Source organism: Leishmania martiniquensis, chromosome 7, assembly GCF_017916325.1.
Source record: "Leishmania martiniquensis isolate LSCM1 chromosome 7, whole genome shotgun sequence".
NCBI lineage: Eukaryota > Euglenozoa > Kinetoplastea > Trypanosomatida > Trypanosomatidae > Leishmania > Leishmania martiniquensis.
Window position 1 is genome coordinate 542,942 of NC_090142.1, and position 26,811 is coordinate 569,752.

General features: G+C 60.3%; 12 protein-coding genes across 12 annotated transcripts; all 12 read left to right on the plus strand.

Annotated features, from left to right (window-relative positions):
• Positions 1 to 1,082: 1,082 nt before the first annotated feature.
• On the plus strand, positions 1,083 to 2,429 carry LSCM1_07373 (uncharacterized protein; the record flags this gene model as incomplete). The annotated part of the gene is made up of 1 exon (XM_067324745.1): positions 1,083 to 2,429. One exon carries the CDS (start codon positions 1,083 to 1,085, stop codon positions 2,427 to 2,429), a length of 1,347 nt encoding a protein of 448 aa, XP_067181102.1.
• Positions 2,430 to 3,410: 981 nt separating this feature from the next.
• On the plus strand, positions 3,411 to 7,127 carry LSCM1_07374 (uncharacterized protein; the record flags this gene model as incomplete). The annotated part of the gene is made up of 1 exon (XM_067324746.1): positions 3,411 to 7,127. One exon carries the CDS (start codon positions 3,411 to 3,413, stop codon positions 7,125 to 7,127), a length of 3,717 nt encoding a protein of 1,238 aa, XP_067181103.1.
• Positions 7,128 to 8,937: 1,810 nt separating this feature from the next.
• On the plus strand, positions 8,938 to 9,276 carry LSCM1_07375 (uncharacterized protein; the record flags this gene model as incomplete). Its single annotated transcript, XM_067324747.1, has 1 exon — positions 8,938 to 9,276. One exon carries the CDS (start codon positions 8,938 to 8,940, stop codon positions 9,274 to 9,276), a length of 339 nt encoding a protein of 112 aa, XP_067181104.1.
• Positions 9,277 to 10,110: 834 nt separating this feature from the next.
• LSCM1_07376 (uncharacterized protein) lies at positions 10,111 to 11,655 on the plus strand (the record flags this gene model as incomplete). Its single annotated transcript, XM_067324748.1, has 1 exon — positions 10,111 to 11,655. The coding sequence occupies one exon, from the start codon at positions 10,111 to 10,113 to the stop codon at positions 11,653 to 11,655; it is 1,545 nt and encodes a 514-aa protein (XP_067181105.1).
• A 590-nt stretch (positions 11,656 to 12,245) lies between these two features.
• Positions 12,246 to 13,556, plus strand: LSCM1_07377 (uncharacterized protein; the record flags this gene model as incomplete). The annotated part of the gene is made up of 1 exon (XM_067324749.1): positions 12,246 to 13,556. One exon carries the CDS (start codon positions 12,246 to 12,248, stop codon positions 13,554 to 13,556), a length of 1,311 nt encoding a protein of 436 aa, XP_067181106.1.
• Positions 13,557 to 14,553: 997 nt separating this feature from the next.
• Positions 14,554 to 17,037, plus strand: LSCM1_07378 (uncharacterized protein; the record flags this gene model as incomplete). Its single annotated transcript, XM_067324750.1, has 1 exon — positions 14,554 to 17,037. The coding sequence occupies one exon, from the start codon at positions 14,554 to 14,556 to the stop codon at positions 17,035 to 17,037; it is 2,484 nt and encodes an 827-aa protein (XP_067181107.1).
• Positions 17,038 to 18,668: 1,631 nt separating this feature from the next.
• LSCM1_07379 (uncharacterized protein) lies at positions 18,669 to 19,019 on the plus strand (the record flags this gene model as incomplete). Its single annotated transcript, XM_067324751.1, has 1 exon — positions 18,669 to 19,019. One exon carries the CDS (start codon positions 18,669 to 18,671, stop codon positions 19,017 to 19,019), a length of 351 nt encoding a protein of 116 aa, XP_067181108.1.
• Positions 19,020 to 19,024: 5 nt separating this feature from the next.
• Positions 19,025 to 19,921, plus strand: LSCM1_07380 (uncharacterized protein; the record flags this gene model as incomplete). Its single annotated transcript, XM_067324752.1, has 1 exon — positions 19,025 to 19,921. One exon carries the CDS (start codon positions 19,025 to 19,027, stop codon positions 19,919 to 19,921), a length of 897 nt encoding a protein of 298 aa, XP_067181109.1.
• Positions 19,922 to 21,471: 1,550 nt separating this feature from the next.
• LSCM1_07381 (uncharacterized protein) lies at positions 21,472 to 22,380 on the plus strand (the record flags this gene model as incomplete). Its single annotated transcript, XM_067324753.1, has 1 exon — positions 21,472 to 22,380. The coding sequence occupies one exon, from the start codon at positions 21,472 to 21,474 to the stop codon at positions 22,378 to 22,380; it is 909 nt and encodes a 302-aa protein (XP_067181110.1).
• A 669-nt stretch (positions 22,381 to 23,049) lies between these two features.
• LSCM1_07382 (uncharacterized protein) lies at positions 23,050 to 23,361 on the plus strand (the record flags this gene model as incomplete). Its single annotated transcript, XM_067324754.1, has 1 exon — positions 23,050 to 23,361. The coding sequence occupies one exon, from the start codon at positions 23,050 to 23,052 to the stop codon at positions 23,359 to 23,361; it is 312 nt and encodes a 103-aa protein (XP_067181111.1).
• A 479-nt stretch (positions 23,362 to 23,840) lies between these two features.
• On the plus strand, positions 23,841 to 24,161 carry LSCM1_07383 (uncharacterized protein; the record flags this gene model as incomplete). Its single annotated transcript, XM_067324755.1, has 1 exon — positions 23,841 to 24,161. One exon carries the CDS (start codon positions 23,841 to 23,843, stop codon positions 24,159 to 24,161), a length of 321 nt encoding a protein of 106 aa, XP_067181112.1.
• A 1,444-nt stretch (positions 24,162 to 25,605) lies between these two features.
• Positions 25,606 to 26,694, plus strand: LSCM1_07384 (uncharacterized protein; the record flags this gene model as incomplete). The annotated part of the gene is made up of 1 exon (XM_067324756.1): positions 25,606 to 26,694. One exon carries the CDS (start codon positions 25,606 to 25,608, stop codon positions 26,692 to 26,694), a length of 1,089 nt encoding a protein of 362 aa, XP_067181113.1.
• Between the last annotated feature and the right edge of the window lie 117 nt (positions 26,695 to 26,811).

Here is a 26,811-nt window from a genome sequence, read left to right on the forward strand (position 1 = left end):
GTGCGTGCGGAGGGGTGGTTGGCTTCTCTGTTACTCTACTCTCATGAAGACATCCGTGGAGAGAATGCCTCGGAACGTGCGCTGGACTGCAATGCGGCTCTCGACTCGACGTGGTCGTCCCTCTTCCTCTTCCTTTCAAGTGGCGGCTGCACGTTCGCACGCCTCATCGCGGGCGGGCAATCCATACTGTGCCAATATGCGCTGCCGGCCGCTGTGCTCGCGCTATCTCACCCTTCCACCGGACCGTAGCGCACACGTTAGCACTCTCGCCAGCGTCTGCGAAGGCACCCCCTCGGCCTTCTTAGCAGACGCGCGTTTCATAGACGGGGGCCGTGGGGTGAGGCGAACGGTTGCTAAGCCTGATCGACGGAGGTGATGGCGTCCTTCGCACTGGTAGGCGTTGTAGCACCAGGTGTGGCTGAATCAGCTCTCGCTAAGGCGCCAGTGGTGGACAGACCGACGGGGCTGCCCACGGACGAAAGAGAGCGCAGCGCCAATGGGTAAGAGCGGCGCGTGAGAAGCGAACGTCACTATGAAAAGTGAGGCGGGGGAGGGCGATAGTAAGGCGTCGCGGGCGTCCGGCGATCTCGTCTGCTCTCGGCTCTCAGCCAATTCCCAATGCAGCGGGACTGCTGGGACACGATGACGGGGAGAAGAAGAGGGAGAGCGAAGTGGAGTGCGGTGGTCGCATGCCAAGCTCTCCCCCACCCTGACTCTCGGTGCTCACGTACACACATCATTCCGCACGTGGTGCGCCTCTGCACTGCGTTTCTGTGCAAACGCTCTGGTTGCGCTCCTCTCTTTCCACTGCAGTCTTGTCGTCATCTCTGCTGCCTCTCCATCGTTCGGTGGCTTTTCTAGCCCCGCGCTCACGTATACGTGCTGGAACTGTGACGCCTGCGGCCTTCACGCGCTTTCATACGCGCGCGCACACACACAGATAAAGGCCAGGGGGCGAGGGACGCGAAATACACAGAGCCGCGCGGAGGACGGGTGTACACATCATCGCCAACGCTTCACCCCTTCGCAACCGTTCTCTTCTCGAACTACTTGCGCGCTCTCGTAGAGTTGAGTTGCCCACCATGCCCCTTGTGCCGTGTCGTCCAGCCGTTGGCCTGACGACGAGTACGCCGCCGCTGCGGGAGGTCAACTTCGGAATTTACAGTCTGCAGCGACCGACAACGTCGCCGACGCGCAGGAGCGGCCGCAGTCCATCATCTTGTCAGCTTCAACCGCTGCACGGCGATATTATACCTACCAACACTGGGGCAGGAAAGAGCGTTAAGCGTCTCAGAGCTGCGCCGTTCCCCGGCACCGCACCATCCTCCTCCTCCTACTCGATTTCTTTTTCGCCGTCCAGTGCGGAATGCCCCGCGAGCACCTGTGGCGGCGTCGCGGGGGAGCCATCGCTTCCGCGCCATGGAGGTGCTGTACCACCACCGGGGACAGAATATGCTGATGGAAGCGCCCCTGGTGGGTCCGCAGCTGCCTTTCTACGTGATAGCGGACGGCTCACTGGCCACGCGCCGCCTTCGTGTGCGCGTGGCGCCTTTTCTTCTCTATCCTTTGTGGAGGAGCGAGTGCGGTACTTAGTGCACCCGGTCGGCGCCGCGTCGCTGTTGCCAGCGCCGCTGCAGGACATCCTTGTCAACGTTCTGCGTATTCTCCAGCAAGAGCGCGCTCAGTTGAAAGGGCAGCGTCCGTGCCGGCGACCTTCCCAGCCGATCGGCACCGGCGCCGACGCAGAGGTGGGGAAGTGCATGGCAAAGGCGGCGCAGGCGCCGTCGCTGATGGCTGCCGCAGAAATTTTCTCCGCCTTCGTCACTGCACACCCGCTGGTGGGACACGAGCTGCTTTCTTCCCCGGTCGTGCTGGTTGGCGCGGCGCTTGCGGAGCTCGTCATGCTTAACCACATCGAGTCATGCGCTGTACTCGCGCCACAGCTGCTCTCCTTTCTCGACGCAGCCATCGCCGTTGGTCACCTCGGGGCCATGCACACTGTGGCCGTTTGCCTGCGCGACGGCGCAGCAGGCTTGCAGCGAGACGCAGCATCGAGTGAGACGTGGCTGCACTGCGCGGCCGCGGCTGGGTACCTCCCTGCCATGCACGAGCTCGGTGAGAGGTACGAACGTGGCGCGCCTTCGCCTTCCAAGGTAAAGGCGGACGCACAAGATGATTCCTCGGACTGGGGCGAGGCGATGCAGTGGTACCGGCGCGCGGCGGAGGCCGGGTACCCGCCATCGCAGCTGAACTTGGGCAAGCTGCTATTTATGGCGGCTGAATATGCCGAAAGCGAGCACACCGCAAGTTCGTCGCAGGTGGCGCATCTGCTCGCAGAGGCCAATCGGTGGCTCCACGCGTGCGCTGCAGCCGGTGTGGAGGAGGCGGTGCGACTCCGAAAGCGCATCGAGAAGCAAGTGGCACGGTGAGCGCTCGGCTGCGCACTTGGTATGATCTGTGACGATGCCCCAGCTGTATGTGAAGGCACAGCGAAGTGCGCGGACCATCTGTGCATGCCGCTCACCTCTCTCCATCTTCTCGTCCCTCTCTCTTCTTCGCCTACTGCATGTGTGCTCGCTCGTTCCTCTGTACGCGAAAACTGCCTGAGGTGTACCTGCACATCACAAGAACAGACGACGGATGGGGGCGGCGATCACTGGACACGATGTAGAATAAGAGGTATGGACGGCATGTGCACACCCCTGCGAGTATGTTTGCCTCTGCGCCATGACTGCTGCAGTGCCATGCCTCACATGCCCTGAGGGGGAGCCCTCCGCGCCGGGCCCCACCTGCACTCTTTTCAAGCGCAGATCCATTTACCCACGCGCGAGCTTCTCTATTTCAAAGTAAACTGCCGGCATCATCGCCAGCGAGCACGCCGCGAAGTGACACTGGGACGCTGAGGCTGCCGCGGCTGCGCTACGAACGTACTCACAGCTTCTTCTGGAGGACGTGAGGGTGCATCAGGCGCCCACTCTCCTCCCTTCTGGGCTCGCATCCAGCGAGCCCACTGCTGGCCCAGTGCCGCGGTCCCCTCTTCGCGATTTCACCCTTTCTCCCTCTCCTCTTCTCTCCTTTGCTCTCCTCGACACTTTCCTCAACGACGACCCCGTGCGCGCCCCGATCGTACTCGAAGTGTCCTCTGTCCCCCTCTTACCCCCTCTCTTCCCTCCCACGCAGTGCCACACCTAAACGTCGGCGGCGACCTGTGGAAAGCCTCTCGCCACTCATTGAACGGTCTCCTCGTTCCCTGGCCACGTGTGCGAGTGGGCTTGTCATTGGCGGGCAGCTCGCCCCTTCCGCGGCTCGCTCAGTCACCCGTGCCAGTGACTGCCGTGCCGCTCACTTCCTTCTCTGCCTTGTTTTCTTGATCGCTCGTCGGGCACACCGATCACGCCCCTTTCGCAGCCATGTCCACCGAGATGATTGTTGGGAATACCATGATCCGGCAGCTGCGGCTGCTCCGTCGCCGCGAGTGGTATACGTGGATCACCGTGTGGCCCTTCATTTTACTCTACGTCGTGTCCGCCGTCCTCTACCTCAACCCCGAGCTCGTGTGGGACCGCGTGACGTACCTGGTGCATCAGACATACATCGACTTCTTTCACGCCATCTGCTTCCCCGTCGTCATCTTCCTCCACTCTTTTCTCTCCCTCTTCACGATTTGGTCCGTGAAGTTCCGCGCGCATATCATTTATCGCACCGTGGCGATGGAGCAGCTGACGGAGGCTACCGATGTGCTGGTCGAGACGCACCTGCACAAAGGGGAGTCGGAGATCGTGCCGTTGCACCAGGAGAGCGATGACGGTCACCCACCGTGCTTTGTGTTCCAGCAGCGCAAGTGGAAGCTGGATGAGCGCGAGGGCATGTTTGTGAAGCCGCGCTTCCCTACGAAGCACAGCTTCTCCTATTACACTCGCTCGGAGGGGCTCAAGAAGGAGACGGACCGCAGCAAGCAGGAGGACATATACGGGGTCAACAAGATGGAGGTTGTGATCCCCGAGTTCCAAGACCTCTTCGTGGACCACGCCCTCTCGCCCTTCTTTGTGTTCCAAATGTTTTGCGTGCTGCTCTGGTGCCTCGACGAGTACTGGTACTACTCCCTCTTCACAGGCGTCATGATGGTGGGCATGGAGTGCACAACGGTCTACCAGCGCATTCGCAACATGCGTACGCTCCGCGATATGGCTGAGGTGCCGGTACGGGACATCGACGTCATGCGCGGCGGCAAGCGTGTCACAATCAGGACCGATGCCCTGCTGCCGCTGGATTTGATTGTGGTACCAAGCAACGCCCCGTGCCCTGTCGACGCGGTGCTGGTGAAAGGTACCGCGGTGGTGAACGAGGCCAGCCTGACAGGCGAGTCAACGCCGCAGCTGAAAGAGGCACTGGATGATGTGGAGATAGCCCTCAGCGTCAAGAAGCACGCGCGACACATGCTGTTCTCCGGCACGCAGATCCTGCTTAGCAATGGGCCCCACGAACACTCCGAGGAGGCTGAGCACAATCGCGACAAGAGCAAGGCGCTTGCCGTCGTGCTCAAGACGGGCTTTGAGACGAAGCAGGGGAAGCTGCTGCGCACCATTCTGCACAGTCAGGGTCGCGTCAGCGAGAACAGCGGGGAGGCCTTTGCTTTCATTGGCGTGCTCGTGGTCTTCGCGCTGGCGGCCAGCGGATACCTACTGAAACGGGGCCTGGCAGACCCGCACCGCAGCCGGTGGAAACTCTTCTTGTCCTGCGTGCAGATCATCACTTCCGTGGTACCGCCGGAGCTTCCCATGGAGCTCTCGCTGGCTGTCAACACGACGCTGCTGGCGCTGACGAAGCTGCAGGTGTTCTGCACGGAGCCGTTCCGCATCCCGTATGCGGGTAAAGTGGACACGTGCTGCTTCGACAAGACCGGCACCCTCACCACGGACGAGATGCTCTTTGGCGGCGTGGACATGGCCGATGGCAAGGGGCTGCTAAACAAGCTGAAGACCATTCCCAAGTTCTCGGAGGTGGTCCTCGCCACGTGCCACTCCCTCGTGTATCTCGACGAAGAGACTCTGGCGGGAGATGAGATGGAAAAGGCCGCCATCGCCGCTCTCGGCTACCGCATCGACAGGGAGGATCAAATCCAGTACGACCCCAAGCCTCTCGGCGATAAGGGCAGGAAAGCGACCGCGGAGCCTCGGAGGGTGTACAGGGTCCTACTGCGCTTTCCTTTCCTTGCCGCACTGCGCCGCATGGCTTGCGTCGTCTCCACCCCAGACGGCAAGTACATCGTTGCCAAGGGCTCGCCGGAGTCGATCGCGGCCTTGTGCGAGTCCGTCCCTGAAAACTGCCTGCGGATTGCCGAGGAGACCGCGGCGAAGGGGTACCGCGTCATCGCCCTGGCCTACCGGCCGCTGACAGAGGCGGAGCGGTCGTCGAAGGAGGCGATCCTCTCTCTCCGCCGCGAGAGCGTCGAGAAGGACCTGCGGTTCGCCGGTCTCGCCGTGTACGTCTGCCCGCTGAAGAAGGACGCCAAGGAGACGATTGAGAACTTGGAGGGTGGCAGCCACCGCTGCGTCATCATCACCGGTGACAGCGTTCAAACGGCCATCTCGGTCGGCAAGGACGTGTCGATGCTGCTGTGCAAGCGCCAGCTGGTGGCGAGGGAAAGGGCAGCCAGTGGCGAAATCGAGTGGGTGGACTCGGTGACGAGCGTGGTTCAGCCGGGGACGGCGACGGAGATCATCGCCAACACCTTTCAGCGCAGTCGTCGGAGGCGGACGCCGCGCGATAACGAATGGGATCTCTGCGTGAACGCGGAGGTGGTCAGCCCTGAGTCGATGCAGCACATCATCGAGGTGTACAACGAGCAGGTCACCATCTGGGCTCGGTGCGCGCCAACCCAGAAGGAAGAGATCGTCACAGACCTCAAGAAGAAGAATCACATCGTCATGATGGCCGGCGACGGCACCAACGACGTTGGTGCGCTAAAGCAGGCGCAGGCGGGCATTGCCGTGCTGAACTCGGCCTCGGTCGCCCCCAAGTCGGAGAACAAGGAGCTGGCTGTGGGCCCGCAGCCGCACAACGAGCCGGATGTGCCGGCCGAGCTCAAGGTGCCACCGAACTTTAAGTTCACCGTGGTGCCGCCAGAGCCGCCGGTGGGGACGCCGTTCATGGAGATGATGAGGTGGAAGGTGTTGGAGGCGAAGCGCAAGGTGGAGATTAAGCAAATTGTGCACTGGAACAAACAGCTGCAGGACGCTGAAAAGGCGAAGGCGGCGAAGAAGGCGACCGCGGCACCGCTGCCGCCGAGTGGGGCCGGTGAGTCGGACTTTTTGATGGAGTCGCTCTTCAACGCAGATGACGAGAGTATGGGCGGCCCACCGATGATTAAACTCGGCGACGCTTCCATCGCGGCACCGTTCACGTGCCGTTCGAAGGCGCTCACGTCTGTGTGCGACATCGTGCGCCTCGGCCGCACGACTCTCGTGACGACGCACATGATGTACAAGATCCTTGCACTGAACTGCCTCACGCAGGCGTACTCCATGTCGGTCCTTCACTGCGCTGGGGTGAAGTTTGGCGAGAAGCAAATGATTTTGGCCGGCATTATTTTGTCTGTGTGCTTCCTCTTCATGTCCCGCAGCAAGCCGCTGACGCACCTGTGCCGTCAGCGCCCCGTCACGAAGGTGTTTCACCCGTACATGATCTGCACGGTTTTCTGCCAGTTTGCGCTGCACCTGTACTGCATGATGAGGACGTCGTGGATGGTGTCCGAGGTGGACGCGGCAACCATGACGGACATGAGCACGAATTATCACGACGAGGAGTTCAAGCCGACACTGCTCAACTCCACGATGTTTCTCCTCACCACCCTCATCTCCGGCGTCACCTTCGCCGTGAACTACCGCGGTGAGCCGTTCATGCAGGGTATCTACAAGAACCGCCCGATGTTCATCGCCCTCATCATCCTCGGCCTCGTCGTCTTCTGCTTCGCCTCCGAGGCGAACCCGGAGTTCAACAAGGAGTTTGAAATCACCGCCTTTCCCACCGAAGCGTTCCGCACGCGCTTCACGCAGCTTCTTGTGCTCGATGCTCTCGGCTGCTTCGTGATCGAGAAGGCCTCGCTGATGCTTTTCACGGACTACTGAGTGGCGGGAGAGGCGCCTCCACCGCACGAGGGAGTCGTTGCGGGCCTGAAGGAGGGTGGATACGCAGTGCTCTGCTTTCTTAGTGACGGCTGCTCCGCACATCCGCGAGGTCGAAAGGCGAACACGCCTTCCCAAGGTGGCCAGATGCACGCTGCAGTTATCCCCCCCCAAAGGGGTGGACTCGGACGCTGTCGCCAAAAAAACGTGTAACTTCGGTCGTCACCTTCCACGCGATCTGCCGTTTCTCTTCTTTACAAGGGGCTTTCTGTTCACACTCTAAGTGGGGTCGCGGAGCGAGTGGACTCAAAGGCGTGCGTGAGTGGATGGAGGTACGGCTCCCCTCCTTTCTGCCCCGGGCTCTCTCTCGCTCTCTGTGTTCCCGCCGGCACTGCCGTTTCGCCTATTCGCGTCCCCATTTGCTTATATGCTAGTGTGCGGCGTCATCTGCTGCTGCCGTAAAAGTGTGCGCCCTAGTGACGTGCAGTGGCACCTCCCCCTCTCTCCCCCTCTCTCCTGAGTGAAGGGTTGCGCACACAGGCGTTTGTGGCACCTATCGTTTCTTTGGGCAAAGGAGGGAGGCGGGCAGCGAGGGCAGGGGTTCTCGTTGTCAGTGCGGAGGTGGTGGTGTTGCACAATATGTGTGCGTTACACGGGATAGACGGTGGCGGCAACGGGCACGGGTGGATCGATGGAGGAGGGAGAGGGAGGCGATCGAGCGGCAGCCGTCCTCGCGCCCTCTCTGTTTTCCCCACCCTCTTCTTTGTCGCCCAGTGCCTCCTCCTCAACTCTCACCCGCTACTCCTCAGCCGTGTCGCCTGAAGCAGTGCCGCGACGCCGGCGTTGACTCTCGCCCCCCTATCTAAGTTTTGTACTGTGATGTGCTGTGCCGTCGTTGCTCATTGTAATACTTTAATATCCTCTAATTCTCTTCGGCTCTCCGGTCCCGTGTTAGTGCACCTGCCCGCACACGAGAGATGCGCTCAGAGTGTGAAGGGGGCGACAGAGACGGGGCTACTGCTGCCACCCTCCCCCCACTCTTTGTCCGTTTATCTTGCTCTCTTCACGGATGCGGGGGTAGAGAAAAGGCACAGCTTTGTTGCAGCGCATCGGCCCTGACGCATGTACTCGAGCTCCCAAGACACCTGCGTGCAGGCAGGTTGGGCAGCGCCTCTTTCGGCAGACCTGAATTGTCCGTGCGTCGGTGATGCATGGGGCAGGGTTGTAGTGGAGGCAGTTGCACGCGTCACCGTCGTCACGACGCGCTCTCCTTTCCGGGGCTGTGATGAGGGGTGCGGGATGACGTTGACCGGCGCAAGGATACAAAGGCGTTTTGTCCTATCTCCTCCTGTTGCCTCCCATTTCACGCAGCGGTTGCCCTGCGAAACGTGCCCCAGCCAGACATCGACAACGGAGAAACATTTGGGTGTCAATGACGAAGTTGCGCACCCGCCACACAGACGCACACGCACGCACACACACACACACATACACCGTCGTGACTGTCTGCGTGGCAGTACATACGGCCAACGCTTGTGAGGGCAACACTCCCACCTGCACAGCCTCTGCTCATGCATGCCTTCGTCTCGGTGCCCAACTTTCCTGTCTTCCTCGCATTACTGTGTCATTGTTTTGCCCCGCATCAGCGCCGTTTGCGACGTGACGCGTCGCAGCTTCGGCAAGCACACACGCTCGCGGTGATCATCTTCTCAGACAGCTCATCGAGCAGCTTTGCACGCTTCACAGGCTCTTTCGTCAGAGAGTGCCGCATTTTCTCTCTTCGTTCCCGGTGCGCAGTGCCGACGTCACCGTCATGTCGTCTTCTGCATCGCCGCCGATGGTGGACACGGAGGGTGCATGCGCGGCAACAACTGTGGCAGCACCTGCCGACGATAGCCTCCTGCCCCCAGAGGCGTTGACAAATGCCGCCGACAGCGATAATGACCTCTCCACCCTTCCCACTCAGGTGTATCTGGAGCGCACGGTAATGGGGGTGCTGGCACTCGCGCTCGAGGACGTGTGCCGTGTGCGACCACCGAATCCCGTGGACTATCTCGGCAGCTATCTTCTGCGCAGATCCACTGCGAACAACACTGTCGAGGTGACGTACGAGGACACGGTACCGAAGGCTGTGCCGACAAATGGGGAGTGACGCGATCGTGTTGAGGAGAGGGAGGAGGAGGGCGGGGGGCGGCTGCGGCGGATAGATGCCGTACTTTCCCTCTCTGTGCATCCACCGTTGGCGACGTTGCCCTGTTGGAGTCCACATCGACAGCATTTTCCTGTCTTGCTTCCTCCTGCGATTGCTGCACAGGCTGCAGCGCGGTGCGACCGCCTCTGAGGTGGGGGCTGCGGTGATTAGGCAAGCAGAGGGAAGAGAGGGGTGCGAAGAGGTGCGCGCTTGCCCTTATCGCTCGCGGCTTAGGCGCGTTGTCGCTTTGAGGCTCCGCTGATGTACACCAATTCAACCTTGAACACGGCAGACGGGGAAGAGGGGGAGGCGCACGGAGAGGTCTGAGGTTAAGCTGGGTGGGGTGGCATCAAGCGCCATTTTCTCACAACATGGGCGCCTCATAGATACCCCGACGGGAGCTGCTCATCTCCCCCTCTCTCTCGCTCGCTGTGCGCTCGGTGAGTGATAGTCACTGCGAAGAAACGTGGCGCAGAGGCATAGAACTCACTCTGCATGCGCTGCGCAGCATAGCCAAAGCGCTCAGTCTGCAGACAGACCAGGCGAGGGGCACCCTGACCGCACTGTCGGTGAACGGCACACTTGCCGTTCACGACTTCCACCCCCATGAAAACTGACACGAATACACATACACACAGCAGACTTCCTCTCTCGCGCTCCGCCTTTGCGTTGGGGAGGGGGGACTTCGCTGTTTTACTCCCTCACGCCCGCCTCGCCTCGACTGTGTCCATCTCCTTCATCCCTCTTCAACACCGGCGCCCCGCACGCACAGACAGGCGCAGACACGCGCAAAACATGTGGGCGACTCTCCTGCGACGATATCGGCAGCCGCTGACGTCTCTTGTTGACTTTCTCGAGTCCAACTGCACGGCAGCAAAGGCGCCGACGGCCGCTCTGCACAGCAGCGCCAACCTTGTCGTCGCCGAAACGAACAGCCTTAGCATCTTCGAAAATCTCGCGGCGGAGGAGTCGCTCGTTCGTGGTCTGCTGTTCGACAAGAGGCAGTGCCTTGCTCTTCTGTACGTCAACCGTCCGTGCGTCGTCGTGGGGCGTAACCAAAACATCTTCCAAGAGGTGTCCCTGCGGCGGGCAGCGGCGGACGGCGTATCCGTCGCTCGTCGCGCCTCTGGCGGCGGTGCCGTCTTTCACGACGAGGGCAACCTCTGCTTCTCTTTCCTCACACATCGCAGTCGCTACTCCCCTGAGAAGACGATCCAGCTGGTGCGCCTTGGGCTCTGTGCGAGCTACGCGATCGACTCAGCGCGTTTGACCACTACAGGGCGGCACGACCTGTTCCTCGACGGTAAGAAGATCACGGGGTCTGCAATGCGCGTGCATCGCGACATTGCTTACCATCACTGCACGCTGCTGTTGAGTACTTCACGTACGTCCCTCAGTCGCTACCTCTACCCGGAAGGGGACTACGTGGCGTTCAAGACATCGTCGGTGGGCTCGGTGCGAAGCCCCGTCACCACACTCGTAGAATCGGGCTGTGCCGCCGGTGAGCCGGGCGCCGTGGACGCACTGAAAAGGAGCATGGCGGAGTTTTTCCTCACGGAGGGTAACCGCGTTCTGGATGCTGAGGCACCGTGGGAGCTCGACGCCTTGGCGCTGCAGCAGAGCTTCGCCACAGCGCGCCACCGGTGCGCAGACGTGCCTATCTTTACCCTCGATGTTATTGGAGCCGTCGCAGCGGACATGCCCTTCGTAGAGGGTGAGGGTCGGCGCCCTTCCAGGGGTGATGCTGCCACCCTTGGGGAGGCGGTCGACAAGATCGCGTCGAAAGAATGGGCCTATTCGATGCCCTCTTTTACATCCACTGTGTTCCTAAGCGCCTGCGAACTGCAGCGGCGCCTGCAATCGCTTTCTGCGTGGCGTGATGTCCTGCGGCTATCCTCCCTCGCCGAGGAGGAGTTGCTGGCGGCGCTGCATCGTCTTGTCTTCGAGAACTCGGAAGGTTGCGAGGAGGTCGCGGCAAGGACTGAGATGGGGTTTTACCTGCGGACCACCGTCGAGCATCGACTCGTCACGTCTCTTCTGGTGAGTAACGTGCCGTTTGCAGCGGAAACGGCCGGCTCGGAGGCCCCATCGAGCGGGTGCTCTGGAGGGTGGGTGCAGAGGTACCTGTCGGCCTTACTGGTCGGCCACGCCTGCGATGCCGCGGTCGAGGGCTTGGAGGGTGTTGGGGATACGAGGGCGGTGGTGCAAGGGATGCTGCACGAGGCGGGCTCCCTCTGCCTCAATCTGCCCTATACAGCCCGAGACGCAGCCCTGCTGGCGTTAGCGCGAGTGCTTGTGGGTGTGTGGCGAGAGAAGAATGTGTTTGATATTTGCAGCTGATTCGCTTCGTCTTCACATCACCAGATGAGCGCGCGGTGCTCAAGGGAGCTGTGGGTCACAGACACAGAGAAAAGGGACAGAAGACACAGACGTGAGGGTCGAATCGCTTTGCTGTCTTTGAGGCACTTCGAGACCTGAGAGAGCGCGGCGGTGTCGCGGCACCCTCTTCGCCTCCATCACTCTCTCCTTGACCGACCCGCTTCAACCATCATAAATGCCCTCATGACGCGTATTGTGAGGCACCGCTTCTCTTTAGCTGACGGACGCACCCGCGCCTTCCTCCTCCCCCTCCTCCCCCTCCTCCTCCTCCGTCTACTTCTCTCATGGGATCTGAAGCGTGACGGCTCTCTACCTCGCGTTAGCGCGCTTGTAAGTGTGGGGGTGCGTCCGTTATGTGTGTGGTGTGGAAAGGGTGGGGGCTCATTCTTTTCTTCGCACATCTTTGCGCCGCTTCGCCACCCGCGTTTACTTCACACGTCAGTGCTGCGTCAGCAGGAGGTGCTGTTGCCGTAGCGACTGCCGTACATACGGCCCCTTTACCTGGCACGCGTCTTCTTCGATTCCCTCGCGCTTTGGCGCGCTTTTCGCGCATGCGGCGGATTGCTGTGGCAGCGTGTCAGCGACGGTGGCTTGCTTTGGTACCGCTGCCTCGCGTCGGGAAGTGCGTAACGCCGTGGTCAGGGCGTAGCAGCCTTATCGATACTGCGGCGCCTATCACAACTTCGCTTCGCGAAGTGAGCACCACTGCGGCCCGCAACGCACCGAAGGACGCTCCGTATCAGTGCGGTGAGTGTGGGAAAGCGTTCCGCCTCTTAAACGCGCTCACGCATCACATTATGACGCGCCACGGCAACTGCGCTAAGGCGCTCATCAAAAAGGACGGCAGGCTGGTCCCTCTGGAGCCAGATCAGCTGAAGGGCACTGCACATGGCGGATCACCGGCCTCTACCGCACCGGCGGCCGGCGCAGTCGCCGCAGCGTCTTTTTCTCCACTGCCCAGCAGCGCCGCGTCGCCGTATACGGCGCCCTTTGCCACTCCACTCGATCACGTCGCCGCATCTATCGGCGGGACGGCCGCGCCCTCTGCTCCACCAGGCCCTGTCTCAGGCGTGCAGGCTGCCGCCGCACCGGCCACTGCCGGCAGTGGTGAGGGCGGCAATGGCGGTGACCGTGCTGCTGCGGACACGGAGAAGCGGATGTTCGTCTGCACAGTTTGCCAAAAGACGTTTCGCCTGGAGGCGGCGCTGCAGCACCACTACCTGGCGAAGCACAATATGGAGATGCCGACCTCTAGCTTGTCCTCGGCTCTCCTGGGCGGCGCGAGCACGGCAGCCGCAACCATCGATGCTTCGGGGCCCTCTCCAGGTGCGCCTGGCTCTACCACCGGTGGCGGCTCCACCACCGGCAGTGGCGTGTCTGGCACAGCGGCAGACAACGCAGCAGTTCCTGGGGGCGCTTCCAGCTTCAGCGCTGCACAGTACGTGCGGCAGCAGGAAGGGGCACTCCCTGATGCCCCACAGTACCAACTCGACGTGGCACCGAACGCACCGGAGGAGGGTGACATTGCTGCGCACTGGCGCTGTGTGAATATATGCGTGCTGATGGGTGAGGTACAGGAGGTAGAGGAGGGGTACATTTTTCAGGATCACGTGTTGCAGTTCACTGTCGCGACCGAGTTTGCGTCCCCGGCCCCTGGCGACCCTGACATGGACTTCCACACGGTGCGGGTGTACGGACATGATTTTTGGGCGCCACTAAAGGAGGACATACAGACGGGCGGTCGCTTCCTCGTTACGGGACGACTGTGCATGGTTCCGCAGTTCGATATGCAGCTGAGAAAGTATTACCACTACCCCGTCATCCAGGTCTTCGCTGGTTCTGGGAACGTGGTGCGTGTTTGACACACTATGGGGTCGCTGCACGTCAACGTTGATGGCATCGATGGCGCTCTTGTCGCCGCTAGCTTCGCTGCAGGGACGGTGGCCGTCGTTGTCGAGCAGCTTTGCGAGAGCGAGCTTTCGGCTTCTCGTTGCACGCCAGTTGAGGGACGGCAAGGTGCTCTAAGGTTGTTGGGTGAGGGCAACGCCCATGCTCGTCTGACGAAGAGTGGTGTGGGCGGTTGGGTGGGAAGAGAGACAGAGACGCTGCAATCTCTCTGAGCGTGCGGCTGTGGGGTATGTGGGATTAAGACTTGTGCTGATGTCGAGTCCTGCGACTGTGTGTGCATGTGCTTGAACTGAAGTGTTTTGTCGTTACGATTGCGTTTAACGCTCTCGTACCTCTCTCTTTCATCAGGCTGGGACAGATATAATTTGCTTCCCCCCTCCCCCCGCCGCCGCACCGGCTGTGTGCCGCCACCGCTCATGCCAACTCTTAGGAGCTAAGTGAGATACTGCGCGGGAAGAAGTGGTGGAAAGATGCAGGAGGAATTCGGAGATGCAGAGAGCGTTCTGTTTCCATGCTCATCAGGACAGCAGAGCATCACGCACGCTGGCATGGAAGGTTGTTGGTTGCTGGTGGGGGGTAGCAGAGCCATTCAGGATGCGCTCCTCGCTCTCTCTCGGATGCAGGGCGAGGGAGGATTCCTCTTTGAGTTTGCGAGACACTGCACGCACTTGTTAGTTGTCTTCGCCGCGCCGATAACTTCCGTCCATCGCCTCCGCTACCGCACTGTCCATGACGCGAAACGACGGCGCTGCAGCTGCCGTAGTCGTGCAAACTGCGGTGCACTCCTTCACATTTCCCCCCTCCCCTGCCACTGCCCCCGTCTCCAGAGAGTGGAGGGGGTGCGGACTCCTTCACAGCACAAAAGCACATCGTTCTGCCTGCGGTGCACTCCTTCACATTTCCCCCTCCACACCCAAACACATGCAGAGGCCCGCATCTGTTCACCATCGCATGAACATTCTGCACACTGCTTCTGTTGATGGCCGCACCTGCTGTGCGGCCAACGAGGAGGTATGGGTCGCGAAGCAGAGTGGTGGCATCGCCGTCTTCTCGGCGAGATCTGGCACCTGTGTGAGACACATTGCTCTCACCGACGACGACGGCGCAACACCAGCACAGGTCACGCACATGATGACAGTCTTTGAGGAGGTTTGGGTTAGCACGAGAGAGGGCCGTGTGCACATCTACAAGCTCGCCACACATACGGCAGTGGACTCCATACTCATTCCTGGCGCAGAGAGGAAAGTGCAGGTAGTAAGCCTCTCCTTCAACGGCCACATCGCCGTCATCGCCACCACCAGCGGCTCTGTGTACGTCCATCACCCACTGACGCACAAGCGGCTTCGCACTCTTTCCACGTCCGCTTCTCCGTGCACGGCAGCGATTCAGTTCTACAGCTTTGTCGTTGGCGCTGATACGAAGGGGGCCTTGTACCTATGGGACCCGGTAGCAGGTGAGTGCGTCATCTACCACGCCGAGAGCAAGAGCGAAGTCGTAGCGCTGCTCCACGAGCCCACCACCGGCACCATATGGGCTTCTCGGACGAACGAGCACGTCGATGTGTACGCAATTGTGGAGGGGGCACTGCAGCTGCAGCGCCGGGTAAGCGGGATAGGGCGAGTCACAGGGATGGTGGCGGTCTCTGGAACTGTAGTGGCGACTACCTTCACAAAATGCGTCGTACAGATCGACGCTGCCACGGCGAAGGTGACCGTCAACGTTGCCGGTGCGCACACCAAGTTCATCTACGGCTGTTGTAAGGCGATGCACCAGGAAGTGGCGCAGGTGTGGAGTCTCGGCAATGATGCCACACTGCGCGTCTGGAGTGTTGCAGGGCTGCAGGTGCCTGCAGCGCCTCTGCCACACCTCCCACCTACCAAGCAAGCCGCGTTCACCTCCTCCGTGGAGGCCAAGCTTGGCCTGTCGCTAGGCCGATTGCAGGTAGACATGCAGTCGGAGAGGAATAGCCGTGCCTGCATGGCAGAGGAGCTCCTCAAGGCGCGTGAGGAGGCGCAAGAGATGCGACTGCGCGTCTTCAAAGAAGAGGAGAAGTGGCTCACGTTAGATGCAGAGCTCACAGCCGAACGGAAGCGACGCAGAGAGTTGGAGGAGAGCAATGCGAACCTGGCCAAGGAGGTGGCGGACATCACGTCAAAGGTGGCCGTCGTAGAGCGGGAAGGCCAGGCCCTCCGCGGGGAGGTGGCGGAGCTGAAAGTGGCGCTCTCCCAGTCGCGCACGGAGACGAACGCGAAGCAGACCGAGAAAGCAAACACTGAGAAGCAGCTGTCTGAGGAGCGGACGAATAAGAACCGGCTGGAGCAGCGACTGCGCGACACGGAGGGGAAGCTGGCTTCGCTGCAGGCGGAGCACCGTCGCGTGTGTGAATCATTGGGCAGCGCGAACGCCGCCCAGCCGCTGCGTAGCGCAGCCGAAGATGGCTTGGCGAGTGACAACGCCGCCTTGAAAACGGAGCTCGAGCAGGCACGCAGGATGAACTCCCTTATGAGCTCCGCCATGGCGTCCATGGAGTACACTATCCGTCGCCGTGAGGAAGAGGACCGTGACTTGACGGCGCTGCTGAACGCCTTCCGTCATCGCGTCGCTGACCGCGTCACGGACCCAAACCTGTCTGCACTCCTTCTCGCCACCATCGTGCGCAATGCCCCGCGCTTTGACCTGCAGTGCGATGAGTTGACCAAAGCGCAGCTGATGGAGCAGAACGGACCCTTCCTGCAGTTTATTCAGACCCTCCGGGCCACCGATCCGGAAGCGTACCAGAAACTCATGCAGTACCTTCAGCACCCTTCCATACTCCAAGGGCTACCGAACGACGCGCAGGTGCTGCTGGAGCGCCTTCTCGCACGTGCTTCAAGGGAGGGTGAGGTGCCGAACGAGGATATAGCCAACTTCAAGAGGGCGATTCCTAGCTTCACAGACTCGACGGCGGCCCTGGGCGTCGGCCGTGAAGGGGCTGGCAGCGGCACCGGCGCGAGAGAGAGCGTGATCTCTGAGGGTAACGCCGCTGCTTCAGGCGTGTCCTTCGGGAGCGCCGGCGACGGCCTCACTGTGCAAAATGAAGCGGCGAAATACGCCCTTCTTCGTGAGATGCGTGAGCAGCGGCTGATCGACGAAAATTATATTCGCGAACAGCAGACGATGTTTGAGTTTATTCTCAAGACACGGCGATTGCTGGTCGAGAGCCTCGCTGTTCTGTACAAGCGCACTATGAGCGCGCGTCAGGTGATGGAGGCGCTATGTCTCAACACCGCAGCCTTGAACAGCTCCGCACTTACTGGGACACCGTCCCGCAAGAGTCTTCAGCCGCTGCAGAATATCTTTACCGACATCGTGCGGGAGCTGGAGGAGCTGATCTCCGACGTGATTCAGCGCTACCTCTCCGGAGCTGAGAAGCAGCGCCTCGGCCTGGAGCAGTGATGTATGGAGGACGGCTGCTTTCACCGCGTAAGGAGGAGGATGGGATATTTTTTAGACGACGGAGGGGGGGTAATGGTGGTGCAGAAGAGCTGAATGCGCTACGTTGATGGCTCGCCTCTTTGAACGCTGCTGCTCTCCCCACACCCACAAAAGAATTTTCCTCGACACACACCGCTACACATAGGGTCAGTAGATTACATAGACTAGATGACTCTCGCTCGCCCATCGTCCTTTCCCGTTGTTCTCTTCGCTGCTCCCAATACCACTCGACATTTCTCGGCAGAAGCGACGAAGTACGGGCGGCGTTACGAGGCAATTACGCGTCTACCCGCCCACACATACACCCAGCGTATGTGGATTCTCGCTCCTGTCCGTCCTGTGGTGGTTGGGCGGAGTGGACTTGGCGGATCACCCCGAGAACAGGGAGGCCGGCGCGCGCGCTCTCTCTCTAGCTTGTGCTTTCTTGGATTTTTTCGTTCGCTGAACTTTACGTATCGGTGCCGTTTCGCCTGCTCATTCGGCTGGTAAAAGAACTGAAAAGCAGGGCAAGAGAGGAGCGGATAAAGCGTAAGTTCGCCAAGCCACTGCGCCTTGCCACACGCTGCTCCACTGTGCGCAAGGTCGCCTCGATGGGGCGGTCAGCTCAGCTGTGCTCGTTGCTGCCACCCAGGCACTTTGAAGCCTTACCTTTTTCCTGCGTCGGCAGCCTCTCTCGCGACTCGAGTCTGCTTAAGCCTTCCGCGCACATGCGATTCGTATACAACTGTCTGCACGCTTGCTACATCCGCGTTTCTCTGGCGCTCTCTGTGGACCCCTCGTTTACCCGTCGAGCGTATCCGTACTCCTCTCCGCACCGCCCAGCGCTCATTTCCTTCCGCTTTTCTCCTTCCCTTCTCCCCGCAGGACGGCGGATGGCGAGAGGGGAGGGGAGACCATCTCTCCGCGCGCAGTGCCTCCGAGATCCGGTACCCACGCTCGCCGTGGGGAGGCCGAGGCGGCCTCTCTGTGCCTGCCCATGCGGAGCCGCCGCCGGTGGTGGGAGCGTCGGGCAGCTGGGATGCCGCCAGGTCAGCGACCTTTCGCTGCTGAGCGCGGCGGCGTGGCCCTGGGCGGTGCTGCGCGGGAGCGATCTACGACGGTGAAGACGTGTGTGCCACCGACATGATGGGTGGGGGTGCCAGCGTTGCTCGAGCGCACCTCGCGCTGCTCTCGCCTCTCCCCTCCTCCCTTGCGGCGACCTGCGAAGGGTGGTGTAGGCTGGGTAGGAGGCCGAGGGCGTGCTCCGGTAACGGAGTCGGCGGCGCTGCGGCAACACGTGTGTACCGCTGCCTCGCCGCGCCGCGCCGACATGGGCGGGTGACATGCCGGGGGGGGGGGAGGGCTCCGTTCTGACTCCTGCGCGCGCGGTATTGCAGCACCGCAGGACGCGCCGGGATGGAGCAGAGGGCAGCTGCTCCGTTTCTGTTTCTCTCATGGACAAGTCCTTCTGACTGAGCGCACTTTCGATTCGATTGCCTGCTTACACCCGTTCTCGCCTTCTCGTCTTTGTGCTCTCTGTCTTTTAACTGGTGCGCAGCCCATACTTGCCACTTTAGGTCCGCTTTTCGCCCCTCTCACCCTTGTGTTGTGCCATGGTCTCGGGCGACGTCCTTCCCCAGCAACCCAACGAGGTTCTGATTGACGGCATCCTTTATGACTGCACCAACTTCAGGCATCCGGGTGGCAGCATTCTGAAGTACTTCCTCGGTAGCGGTGATGCCACCGAGACGTACCAGCAGTTCCACTTTAAGCTGCCCAGGGCAGACAAGTACCTTAAGCGACTGCCCAACCGTCCAGCGCCGCCGCGGCTTCACATTGGCGCGGCTGAGCAGAGGCGGTTGGCGAAGCTCTCTCGGGATTTCAAAGCGCTGCAGGAGGCCTGTGTGAAGGAGGCCTTTTCGATGCAAACTGGTCGCACATCCTCTACCGCTTTTCGGAGCTGATCCTGATGCATGCCATTGGTCTTTATATGCTGTTTTCTCTTCCAATGCTTTGGCCCATCGCACTGGCTATCCTTGGCGTGGCAGAGGGGCGCTGCGGCTGGTGGATGCACGAGGCCGGTCATTACAGCGTCACGGGTATTCGCTGGCTGGACATCAAGATTCAGGAATTGCTCTACGGACTCGGTGACGGGATGAGCGCGTCGTGGTGGCGTTCGCAGCATAACAAGCATCACGCCACCCCGCAGAAGCACCACTACGACGTGGACCTCGAGACCCTGCCGCTCGTCGCTTTCAACAAAGTCATCGCGCGCCGCGGCAAAAAGAGTGCCAGCGTGCGACGGTGGGTCTCGTGGCAGATTTACCTGTTCGGCCCCGTCACCTGCAGCCTTGTAGCTCTCTACTGGCAGCTTTTTCTTCACGTGCGCCACGTCGTGCGCACGCGGCGCTATACAGAGGGTGCCGCCATCCTGTGCCGCTGGATCGCGGTCGGCGTTATCTGCCACAACCTACACGTCTCGCTCTGGAAAGGCCTCGGTGGCGTTCTCTTCGCGCAGGCCTTCGGCGCCGCCTCTATCTTCATCAACTTCGCTCTCAATCACACCCACCTGCCTATGCTTCCAAAGGATCAGCACGCACACTTCGTCGAGTACGCGGCCGTCTACACCATGGATGTGACGCCGTCGTGGTTTGTGACGTGGTTCATGGGCTACCTCAACTTTCAGGTGGAGCACCACCTCTTTCCCAGCATGCCGCAGTTCCGCTTCGCGCAGCTGGTGCCACGAGTGCGGCAGCTTTTCGAGGAAAACGGGTTCAAGTACGACTCACGTCCCTACATAGAGTCGCTTCAGGCAACCTTCAAGAACCTCGGTGACGTAGCCACGTTCATGGTGACCGGTGACTAGCGCTACGTAGGTCGAGGCAGCGGCTTCACGCGAAGCCGGGAAGGTGGGCAGGCGTGACCAACAAGAGGGAAAGGCGCGCGCCACCAGCCCCTTTCGCCCATGCTGCCGCTGCCGATGGGTTTCCCTTTTCATGCGTTTGTGTAGACCCTTTGCTGGACGGAGTGAGCCGCACTGCTTTGAGGCGCCTGTGCTCTCTGTCGTCCCACTGTTGCGCGTGTTGCTGTTGCGCGTCGCTGATCACCGCCTCTGTTGATGCCTTATTCGTTGACGCTCCTTTACGCCCCCACACCGCCTGTCTGTCTGTCTGCGGGTGTGTATTTTTTCTTCTGTTTGGATTATCGTTCACGCGCCGCAGTTCGCATCCGCCGTCACTGCCTCGTCGTGACTTCTTCCCTCACCCTTTCTTTTGCCTTTTTTTAAAAATGACGCTCGCTGCCGCTGTTCTTTTCGCTGCATGAGGGTTACGCCAGCGCGCATGGTTGGCTTCCTTAATACCTCTCCCCCTTTCGACTCCTATCGCCTCTTGTGTCTAATCTAAGCCCCCTCTCCTCCCTCGCTTTCTCGGCGTCGCCCCGCTTGTGCCCACAGACTGCTTGCCTGGTCCTCCTGATGGACGCACCGATTGTTCAAAGGTTGTGTTGGGCTTTCTGAGACACGCGTGACTGTGTGTATTCCCGTTTCTCTCGCTCTACGTTGCCGCACTGACGCTGTAATGCTCACGGGCAGCTTCAGCGGTTCTTATGCATGCTAAATAAGCTAACGCATGCTCTTGAAGGATGCAGAAAGAAATTGGAGGGGAGCGACATCGGAAACGTCGCTGATGCACAATTGGCGCCGTCCCTGCAGCCTCTCCCCCCTTTAAGGTTCTCATGAAGGCAGGATAGGACCTGATGTGCAGAGCGAAAGAAAGGAGGGCACCCGCTTCACCTCGGGGAGAGTAGCTCTTGAGGGAAGAGAGGGCAAAGCTGGGAAAGCGCCTGGGGAGTCGAAGGAGGTGGGTGAGTGGAGCTGGTCCGGGACGCGGCGTAGTGCGTGGCGTTTCTGTCTCGCGTTTACCCGAGTGATGGTGTACGCACCCGGGGATATGCAGAGATATGTGGAGAGTCCTTGGCGGTGGCACTTTGCGAGGGTCGTGATGGGAAAGGGCCGTGTTCTCTCCTAGCCATGCGCCCACGCCATCGATTGCCTTTTTCCACGCCTGCGCCACCCTCTAGGGGACTAAATCATGCGCATGGGGAAGGACGTCAGGTAGCTCAATGAGAAGCAGTAGAGCCAGCGAAGCAGCATTCACCAGCCCAGCCACCCAGAGCGCTTTCACCCCCAATCTCCTCCTCGGCGTGACTCTTCGTTCGGTGCCACAGGGCACACGCACCCCTTCGACTGTGTGCATGTATGCCTCACGACCCCTTCAGTACAGGCGACGGTCTTCGGTCCACTGGCCTCTCCTCGACTGTCTGCATTGCTTTTCCCGAGCGCCTTTCTCACTGAATCAGTTGCACGCGTGCGCAACGATAGTTGCTCGATCGAGACAAAAGAGATTGCCCACACCGATGCTGGCCTCCGAAGACGAAGCTGCGTCGTCCGAGGTTTCTTTTCACAGCTCCTCCTCGGGCTTTAGTGCCGCGTCTTTCGCCGAGGATGACGACATCAAAGATGAGCTGACGCGTACAGCAGCCCTCGAAGGTCTGCCTGATGGGCACACTGCCGATGCGGTTGAGGTCACCAAGCTGAGGATGCAGCGAGAGCAGCGACTGCGGCGAATACTGTCGCTGCGCCACCTTGGTCAGCCCGAGTCCGTTTCGAATAGCGCTTTCTTTTGCACTCGAGCCGCGCTATCAGAGGAGGACACCGTGTGGCTGTACACACTCGCCAACAGTGCGTGCTTTGAGCGGCTGATGCGTGGCGTGCAATCTGCCGCGACGTCGTCCCTGGCAGGTCACCTGGACACGGTCCTCTCGCGGGCTAACCCACTCTTCTACTTCAGCTACCGTATGCCCCTGAAAGCGATCGGGGGTGCCGGCGATACTCACGACAATTTCCTGCAGGAGGCAGCAGCAATGCAGCGTTGGCGAGAAAATACACGGCCGGTGCTGCGCCAGCGACGAGCGCCAGCGTCGGAAGATGCCGCCGGATCGAAGCGCGGCGCTGATGGAGATCCGACCACGGATGCCCCACAGAGGCGTCGGAAGACGTCCGCCAGCATGCTCTCCGCGTCCTCCGGGCTCGTGGCACAGTCGATGAAGGCGTGGGAGACGCACTTGACAGCAGCGCTCACCGAGGAGGGTGAGACACTCGAGAACTTTCGACAAAGCCGCGCAAAGGAGAGCTACACGGACAAGAAGAGCTTTCAAGAGAAGGCGGCGTGGGAGGAGTACGTGCGCGAAGTACGCATGCAAGCTGAGCAACGCGAACGCGATGTCAAGCGACCGCTGCGCCGCGGCGAGGTAAAGGAGCCGTGATGCTGATGCGCGTATGCCTGCGTGTTCCAATCTCGTTCTATCGGCGCATTCAGCAGCGAGCATAACTCCATCGCTTCTCGTGCCTGTGTAGCAGAGGTGACTCCGAGTACTGCCTCCGTTGTGTTCAGCTGTTCGACTGCGAATGGCAGATGAGTCGGTGAGTCGTGTACTTCGGCGCGACGGAAGGGTACGTTTCCTTCACTCCCCATCAACCCCTGCCTTTCGCGCATGCCTATTCGTGTGCGTGACACATCATAGGATGGCTGAACCTGCGCGTTCGAACACTCTGTCGCCGTACAGTATTGAAGTTAGCCGCTTCGTGCATGGCCGACAGAGCCTCTGCTTAACGCTTCTCCTCTTCCCTTTTGCTATGTTCTTTGCAGCGTTGTTGACGGTGCACCCTTGTGCCCCCAGCGGAGGCACCATCGGCCCTCTCCCTCTCCCTCTTTCCTCCCTCCCCCCTCCGCACACACACACACACACACTCCACCGACAACTTCGATTTTGCTTCTCCTCTCTGCACCTTTCTGTCGTTTTCTTTTGGACCAACGGCGCAGCATCCGTCGATCTTCTCCCCCCACCCGCTCCAATCCATCAGTGTTACCCAGTCGGATAGCTCCGGATTTCAACCTCTGCCCGTGCTCCTCTTCTGTAGCTTCACGAACCGCCATGGGCCACTCTGCGAAGATCACACGAGGCGGCAACAAGAAGCGTGTCAATCAGGGCCGCCTCGAGGCGAAGCTTCGTGCACAGGGTGCCAAGTCACACACAACGAGTGTAAAAGAAGCGGTGGAGGCGAAGCGCCTCCTCAAGCAGAGAGCGCAGGCTATCGCTGGAGAGTTAAAGGCAAAAGCACAGGCGAACGGCAGCGCACCTATCCAGCTGCAGCAACCGAGCCCCGCGAGCACGGGCACACCGATTGTGCGCATGGCTCCGAAGCCCACAGCGAAGCCGAGGCCCTGTGCACAGTCCGAGAAGTAATAAGATGTACCGCTCCGGCAGGTGCGTTGACGGCGAGTGGCATCCCTCTGCGTGTCATGCGATTCATCAGGGGAGGACGAAAAAAAAAGACACGTGCCGAGCGTGACGCTCTCGTTGTATGTGCACGTGGGGGCTCGCCCTGATGCTTTCCGCTCCTTCGCGCGAAGCTGCCGACTTAGAAACTCAAAGCTCAGGTCCCCGCTCACCCTGAAAGAACTCCTCCGCTGTCGTCTTGCGTCTGGCGAGTGTGGGCCCACTCCTGTCTCAGACGAGTGGTCAACAAACTTTCTTCATCTTCTCGCTGCTTCTGCTGCACCTGCCGCGTGGCCTATTTCGTCCCACGGTTATTTTCTCTGTTGACTTCACCATCCTTCGCTTCTTCCATCCGCATTTCACTCAAACACGGAAGCACACACGCCTCCTCTCTCAGCATCTCTTCGTGCTCTCTCCTCACTCTTACAGTCGATCCTTGAAAAAAGATGATGCGCCGTGCCATTGCCCAGCCCATCGCCCGCCGCGCGGTGGCTGCCTCCAGCGCGCTCGTGGTCGCCCCTCGCAAGGCCTCCACCGTGGCGATCTCCGTCCAGGGCCTGCACTATGTCGGTACCGGTCTCGCCGCCATTGCCCTCGCTGGCGTTGGCTTGGGTATTGGGACCATCTTCGGCTGCCTGCTCATCTCCTGCGCACGCCAGCCTAACCTGACCAAGATGCTCTTCAACTACGCCATTCTCGGCTTCGCCCTGACGGAGGCCATCGGCCTGTTTGCGCTGATGCTCGCCTTCCTCATGCTCTTCTCGTAGAGTATTTGACGTCGCAATGGCAAGCGATCGGCATGCAGGATGAGGGCACGTACACGGAATGTTTTAGGGGCGGCTGTCGGCTGACAGCCCATGGAGCTGGCCGAGAGGCGAGTGATGCAGCACGCGGTGGGTTGCTGTGGCGTGTGTGTAAGTGAGAGAGTGAGAGAGAGGACGACTGTGAGGAGAAATCGACCATGTTGACTTCATTATGTCTTTCCGTCGTGTGTATGTGTGTGTGTGTTCCCCGAGTGCGTCGGCGGCTTCTCTCTCTTTCCGTCCCCCCTCTCCCTCGACTGTGGTTGCGTGGGCCACATCGAAGCCTCTCCGGTCTTTTCACCCACTCCTCCGCGCCCTCATGTGTTCCATTAGGGCAGTGCCTCCCCCCTTTCTCTTTCTCTAGGATGCCTTGTAGCGGAAGGGAGCCACTACTCCAGCGATGCTGTGCACGTGGATGTGTGGATCTCTGTAGCATGTCCGGTGGAGCGCTGTTGGACGCTCCGCTTCGACGTTGCTATTCTTTGGCTGTTTTTGTATTAGTCGCGGTTGTATTCGCTTTCAGCCGTTTGTTTAAGTTAGCGGATTTCCTTTTCACCGAAAAGCGGTGATTCGGGGAGGAGCGAGCCAGCAAGCCAGAGGGAGAGAGGGAGCAAATGAGCCGGGCGCGAGCTGGCAGTGCGTGTGCATAGGTGTATGTATGCGTGTGTGTGTGTGAAGCCGCCGCTGCCGGCTTGGTACTTCGCATCTACCTTCCTCCCACCTTTCTATCTTGCGCTCCCTTATTGTTTCGCCCTCTCTGACTTTGTGCGTGCGGGTTCGCTCTCAGCGGCCTTACACACACACACACAGACACCATCGCGTAGGTCGAAAAGGTAAACGAAAAAAAGGGCATATATACTCAGCCACACCCACACCAAATGCCCTCCGATAAGGAGAGCAACGGAGGATGGACCTGTGGCTCGCAAGCAGAGTGGCGGAAGAGGAGAATTGCAGCAGCTGTGGAAGAGGCCTGAGAACAACGGTGCAGTGCTCAAGTGGAATTCCGTCCCCTTCCTGCCACACCTACTCGTGCTGGTCGGACAGTACCCTGCGCTCCTTTCGCTCCAGGATAGCGGCTGGTGGGGGGTCACCACGGCAGAAGCTCACGTGCAGCCACGCCCTGTCTCATTTACGCTCCACATCGAGGGCTCAACGTACGCACCGCTTTTCTTCAAGGCGATGACGGATTTGGAAAAGACGCGGTTCGGCGTAACTCTCTCTTTCTCTGTCTCTCTGTCTCTCTCTACGACCCCCACCGGACGTTCTCATGTCGACTTGGCTTCCACAAAACACATTCTTTGGGGCCTCCCGACGACGACGCTCCCTTTCTTATCGTTTCTGCGTTCCCTGCACTAACGCTGCCTCAGATTCATGCTTGGCTCCATACCTGCAAAGAGTCGCTTGGGGTATGTCACTCAAGCAAGTAGCGGCCTTCGGCGCGGTCGGCGCCGTTTCTGTGATCGGCGTCGTCGGAGGGACGCGATGGCGCCGCGTCGAGCTTCGCCGTGCCGAGTTGAATGAGGAGTACACGAGGCTCATGAATGAAATGCGTACCTTCAACGAGGAGCGCCTTACGCGTCGCCAGCGCCTGGCAGCTAAGGAAGCGGAAGCCAAGGCGACAGCAGAGACGGTCGACATACTGTGGAGCGATCGGTTGGAACGATATGCGCAGGTAAACAAGGACCTGCACGCCTACCTGAGCGCTTTGCCTGAGGCGATTGGGGCACTGAAGGGTCTGTCCAACCACTACCGCCACATGTCAGAGGAGATGCCAAAGTTTATGGGGTTCGACATTGCCTGCTCGAAGATGCACAACCTGGCACTGATGCTGGAGCACGCCAAGGCTGTGGGCATCGAGCGAGTGGCGGCGACGGTGCGTGAAATGTTTCCTGCGGAGCCCCTTGTGGACGCAGTGTGCACCAGCATCATAGAGGCCCCGGCGCCGCCACACCCCACTTCCATCGCTGCTGCCAGCGAAACCTTCACGTTCTGCATGGAAGAGCTAGATCAAGCGGTAGGGGCGGTCGCTATGCGTTACGGGGCCGCACTGGAAGAGCCCTCGACTGCCACTTCCGGCATCTTGTCGGACAGCGTGCGGAAGCTTGTAGGTTTGACACGAGCCGACACACTAACCAGAGGGCAACGCCAGCTTGCGGAGCGCCGGAAGGACTTGGAGCGAATGCTTCGGCGCGCGCAGCGCCAGCTGCATACCGAAGAGGATATTCGGGCCGCGCTGGACTACACAAGGGAGCTGAATCACCATCTCGTAGCCGTTGCACCAAGCAGAACGGGTGTGCTGCTCCCTTCACTTTCCAAAAAGAATGATTTCCTCGCCGCTGTGCGGTCGGACGAGGAGGTGAAGAAGGCTGCGCAGCAGTTGGATCTGTGGCGCGACTCCGCAACAACGTTTCTGGTGCACCGCCAGGCCCAGGACGCGCTGGAAAGCTACTACCTCCTCCTCGCAGAGACACTAACAGCTGTGAATGAGCTGAAGTAGTACACGAACGAGTACAAGGGCGACAAACATAAGCAAGATGGTACACCCGACACACGAGGGAGGATGGCACGCTGGATGAGCGATGTAGCAGCTCACGCCTGTAGAGAAGCACAGGAG